Source organism: Gymnoscopelus microlampas (assembly GCF_963454915.1).
Source record: "Gymnoscopelus microlampas genome assembly, chromosome: 19".
In the NCBI taxonomy this organism is placed as follows: domain Eukaryota; kingdom Metazoa; phylum Chordata; class Actinopteri; order Myctophiformes; family Myctophidae; genus Gymnoscopelus; species Gymnoscopelus microlampas.
The window spans coordinates 2192922-2198574 of NC_139956.1; the positions used below are offsets into that span (position 1 = coordinate 2192922).

At 46.6% G+C, this 5653-nt stretch overlaps 1 protein-coding gene across 1 annotated transcript; it reads left to right on the plus strand.

Moving 5' to 3' along the window:
* Positions 1–86: 86 nt before the first annotated feature.
* Positions 87–5338, plus strand: nat16 (N-acetyltransferase 16; the record flags this gene model as incomplete). The annotated part of the gene is made up of 6 exons (XM_084042859.1): positions 87–302; positions 814–1038; positions 1667–1833; positions 2323–2508; positions 4946–5040; positions 5208–5338. The coding sequence occupies 6 exons, from the start codon at positions 87–89 to the stop codon at positions 5336–5338; spliced, it is 1020 nt and encodes a 339-aa protein (XP_083898985.1).
* Positions 5339–5653: the final 315 nt, after the last annotated feature.

Below are 5653 nucleotides of genomic sequence, written 5' to 3' on the forward strand. Positions count from 1 at the left end.
AATGGAATAATCTCGATTACTTTGCTAAACTGTGACACGCCCCCCTAAAAGTAAACCCCGTTGTGTTCCCCGACAGCTCCGCCAGGATGAAGATCGAGAACAGCTTGCCCCTCCCCCAGCTGCCCGAGGCCCCGCCCCACATGGGCCTCCAGTTCACCGTGGCGACGGAGGAGGACTTTGACGACATCATGGCGATGAGTCAGCACATCTACGGCGGCCTGGACTACATCCCCACCAGATACACCAGCTGGCTGCAGGACCACAACCGCACCGTCATCCTGGCCCGCAAGCAGGGCAAAGTGGTGAGTTAAACACCACTGGTTCTCAACGTAGCATACAGGGACCGCCCAGGGGGTCCAAAATGGATCCTTCAGGGTCTGTAACTCTGAGGCCCTTTTTCCACCAAAAGAACTTTGGTTGTAAAACTGGTTCCGCTCTGGATCCTTGGAACCGTGGTGCTTTCACGGAACCGGCCGCGAACCGGCTTGCTTTTCCATCAGTTTTAAGCAGAACCTTTATAATTGAAGGGCATCATAGCTGAATGGTTAGAGAGCCAACCTGGGGAGCAGGAGTCCCCAGTTGCCCCAGGTTTTGATTGACCACAATCCAGCTGTTGCCGCTCGCGGGCGTGTGCACGAAACGAGCACGAGTGTGAGAATTTCACCGGCCCCTCGCCCGCTTACCTCTCCGCCCCTAAACTTCTCCACCCGTCCCAAATAATCGTCCGTCTCTCATTGAAAATGAATTCCTAATGCGCATCACTCTCTCCCCGTTTGAAACGTTCATAACATGCTGTTCCGTCCCCGTTCACAGATCGCTCTGGAGTCGGTGTGTATCGTCGACGACGGGGAGACGGTGCTGGTGGAGGGTCTGCGCGTGGCCCCCCAGGAGCGGGGGAAGGGCGTGGCGGGGGTCCTGCTGCGCTTCTGCTCCCAGCTGGTCAAGTCCAAGTATCCAGAGGTCAAGGTCACCCGCCTGACCCGGGACGACCAGCTGGGACCCAAGGACTTCCAGAAGTACCGCCTCATCACTAAACAGGTACTATACTAGTGTCTAGAAGAATCATTAAACAGGTACGATACTAGTGTCTAGAAGTACATCACTAAACAGGTACTCTTAGACCCAGTGTTTCTGTAAGTGGGGTCCGGGACCCCCAGGGGTCTTTGAGGGGATTTTAGGGGTCCCCCAGAGAAACGATTGATAGTTAGGAAACCAAATGGACATTTACAGGTGTGTAATAAATGCTGCTTCTCCATATAGTTCTGATTCTAGGGACAGAAAGCAGAACTTTCCCGGATGACCTGAGGGGTCTATTTTGGCCCTAAACCATTCAAAGCTTTATAGACCAACAGTAGTATTTTGAAATCAATTATTTGACATAGAGGGAGCCAGTGTATAGATCTAAGAACTGGAGTGATCAACGGCCTCATTCTGGCCTTCCTCTTTGCATTGTTGTATTAAAAAGTAGACATGTCACCCCCAAAACAACCACAGATTTTCCAGTATCAATCAATCAATCAATAAAAATCCAACACTCAAATAAATGTAATTTCATTACTGTCCACCACTGTCTGTAAAGTGTCTTGAAACAATTTGTTGTGATTTGGCTCTATAAGAACTGCACTGCACTGCATTAAAGTGAACAACCTTTGACCTTCCTCTTCAGGGCATCCTGCTGGTTCGCTTCAGAGCTGAAGACCTGAAGGCCTGCCTGGCAGATCTGGGTCCAGATGGAGAGCTGCTGTCCTCTCCATCTGGACCTCCATCCTCCAGCCTCCACCTGGCCCCGGTGCGGCTGGACGACACGGCCATACAGCGCCTCTATCTCGCCAGGTCAGTACAGTCTGCTATTTGTGTTTTGAAATTTTGCGAAATAAACCACTGTGTATGAAATCCAAATAAATCCAAATAAATCCATGCAGAATGATGTCCTCTGTTTCACCATTCAAAGCGTTAACCAAGCGTCCTGACGAGTTACTTGCCATTTCAAGAATGCTGTTTACAAACAGAAACACGTTGTACTTAAGGGCGGTACTCAGAGAGTGAAACCGCAGTACAATGCCTAGCTATGACCAATCGAAACCACTATGCAAATCTCGGGCAAGCAACTCTCCACCCCCCAAAACACACATAAACTTGCACAAAAGCAGCCTACTTTACCATACAATTTTAACCAAAATGAGCCAAAACAAAAATAAAACTTGTTTTGCTCCTTTCTACTGTTTCACGACGGCCGACTTGATGCCCTTTTCTCTAGCCACAGTCACAAATGTGGAATCATTTTTTAAAAAGCATGTTTTTTAACCTCTGAACCTCCTCCAGTGACCTGATGGATGGCGTCCTGCCCAACGGCACCATCGTCCAGGACTGGCAGCCCTTCAAGCCTCTGTCCAGCAACATGGACATCCTGCTGAAGAAGGACATCGACTGGCTGGTGGACGATGTGTCCAAGCCCAGCGTGGCCAGCCTGTGTACCTTCCCCTTCAGGGTCCCCATCGGAGACCACTGGTAACCCACTGTCTGTTTGTTTACTAATAAACATGAACTTCCCCTTCAGGGTCCCCATCGGAGACCACTGGTAACCTACTGTCTGTTTGTTTACTAATAAACATGAACTTCCCCTTCAGGGTCCCCATCGGAGACCACTGGACCACTTTAGTTATAGTCATATTTTAGTCATCTGAAAATAGCCGATTGTGAACTTGTAGATCTGATTTTCAGAGAGAGACACTCGAGCGCAACCAAACATAAAATGACTTGTCTTTTAGTTCTATTGGATCTCTTCTCCGCTCGTCCCTCACATTTTAGTCTGGTTTTTATTTGTTGACGAAATTGTCAATATATTTAGTTTTAGTCATCGTAGCTTAGTTTTTATTTAGTTTCCGTCAATAGTTAAAGTCAACAAAATCAACACTGGTCTGTTTGTTTACTAAAAACACAGCTACTGTCACACTGTTCTCTGAAATAAAAACATCTCTCTCCCTTTCCAATAATGGCCGCGTTTCCCAAACGAATTTGAGCTCCTGCGTAGCCTAGAAGCTGCGTAGGTGCCTCCACGCATCTGCGCAGTAGCAACCCCGCTGCGCACTATCTTCGTTAGTAGCAGCTGTGTGTGCCCAACGTCTCATCTAAATTGGCTTCAGTAGACACCATCTTCGTAGGTTCCGTTTCGTCTGTGCTAAAACTACATTCGTGAGACAGCATGTGCGTGAAGAGATCCTGGACGTAGCCAACGTAAAGCCTACGTCAACTACGTAGTGCTATCCTACTATAGTTTAAACACCCTTTGCATACATATATCTATATATACAGGATTTTGCAAAAATACTAAGATAAAGTCGCACCTTTATCTAACTTACCTTTATATGAATTGGACACTTACATTTTTATAGGTACATTCTGTAATGTATTAAAATGCATTTTTTTAAGGTGACATTTCAATGATCTTAAATAAACACTGCGGCCATTGTTCGCCGTTCCAAAAAATTCAGAGGATAGAGGGGGCGTCCCCCTGCATGATTGACAGCTTAACGCGTAACGGGCGACGCCTCCCCCAAAAAACAGACATATATACAACAAACACACTGCGACATGCCGTGTTGATAGCTTACAGATCTGTTATTTTGGGTAGGGCGAGCGGCTGCAGTGCTTCGTCCTCTATGCATGAACCCGAAGTTTACAAATCGTACTCTCACGGATAATCCGATCATCTAATAAAAATATTAAGCACATGCCAAGTTAACTAAAGGTATATAAATGATGCTGAGCTAAATATGTTTCCTTAATTTCGAAGTTTTATAGTTAAACGTTATGATGAAAGTGCAGTTCCTCTCACAAAGTGACAGCTGTTGCGCTCGGCGAGCGCAACAGCTCGCCATGTTTATGAATGGTTAAAACATCTTTTGAAAATAGCAGATCTACAAGCTCACAACGTGTCACAAGCTTGTAGATGCGCTGTTGCGCTCGCTGTTGCGCTCGCTGTCACTTTGTGAGAGGAACTGCACTTTCATCATAACGTTTAACTATAAAACTTCGAAATCAAGGAAACATATTTAGCTCAGCATCATTTATATACCTTTAGTTAACTTGGCATGTGCTTAATATTTTTATTAGATGATCGGATCATCCGTGAGAGTACGATTTGTAAACTTCGGGTTCATGCATAGAGGACGAAGCACTGCAGCCGCTCGCCCTTTTACGCACCGGCCCGGCCCGGCCGTAATATATATATATATACATACACATACACACGTGTGTGTGTGTGTGTGTGTGTGTGTGTGTGTGTGTGTGTGTGTGTCGGTCTTTTCATAGATTTCATTGAACGATGGGTGTTACACGCGGCCCAGGGCGCTCGTTACAAAATGCTTCGTAGGACAGTACTCCCCTCCTACTGTGGGCGGGGAGTATGCTGCGCGCATTCTGTCTCACGAATGTACTTTTACCACAATCGCAGCCAGTTTAGATGGCACGCAGGGGCACAACCACCTGCTACTAATGAGGGTAGAGCGTAGGTTTGGCCGAGTCCCAGCTGTGTAGGAGACGCTTGCGCAAGCTGCGTACGGCCACGCATGACCTGAAATCTACGTGCCTGCTATGGTACTGCGAAGCATGTGACGTCACACGTTAGACCCGTCGTCGGACCTGCGACGATGCTCTACGCACGAGCTCTTTGGGAAACCCGGCCAATATTGTTGATAAATACATCTTTTTTCAATTCTTATTCTAATTATTTTCCTTTACTTGTTTTCTTTGTAATTCGACGGCTTGCAAAAGAGATATTTACATATCGTTGCTGTCAGGCAGAAATCTTGTACTGTATGTCCAAATTTCAAAAAAGCCCAAAAGACTACTGTGTCTGTGTCTGTGTACTGGTCCATCATTCTTCAATGAAATGAGATGAGATGCATTTAGTTAATCAGTTCACTGCCTCCTTTAACCCTCTCAGGTACTACCTCAACATTGACATGTTTGGTAAGGACCTGGCCCTGGTTCGCCGGCAGTTCCTGTGCCACCTGCGTCGCCACACCGCCACCCTGAAAGGTATGAAAGATAAGGGACAAACGTTTGATATTTACATATTAGTGCATATCTAGTCTCACGAGCCAGACTGTTGTCTCCCACAATGTTTTAAATTACAGTTTTTCCCCCCATGCACATTGTTTGAATAGCACAGCATTAAACATTAATCTGTTGCCCCGCCCTGAAAGGTCACGTGATGTGCCAGATGTTCCTGGACCCGCCCCTGTGGAAGCCCATGGTGGAGTTCTGTCGCCGAGCGCTGGGGGTGGAGCTGGTGAAGGAGTACACGGAGCAGTGCGTGGTGGAGTCCGACCTGTAAGACCAAAAACACAAAGAGAAAAGCTTCCCGATCGGATCGAGACGCGAGGAGGAAAAACAACAAACAACAACAACAACAACAACAACAACCCGGAAGACATAAACAGAGGATGAAGAATGAAGATGAAGGATTGAAGAATTTTAGCTTTTTCAACGGACACCCGACTCGACTGTGTTCTACTGGAAACGAGACAAACTATCCTGGAGACCTGGCGAAAAACAAAGAAACCCTGTCAAGACAAGACGCCCACTTAAGGCTGCATTAGATTATTCTAACATACTTTTCCGATAACGACAAATAACTCTTTAAAAAGGG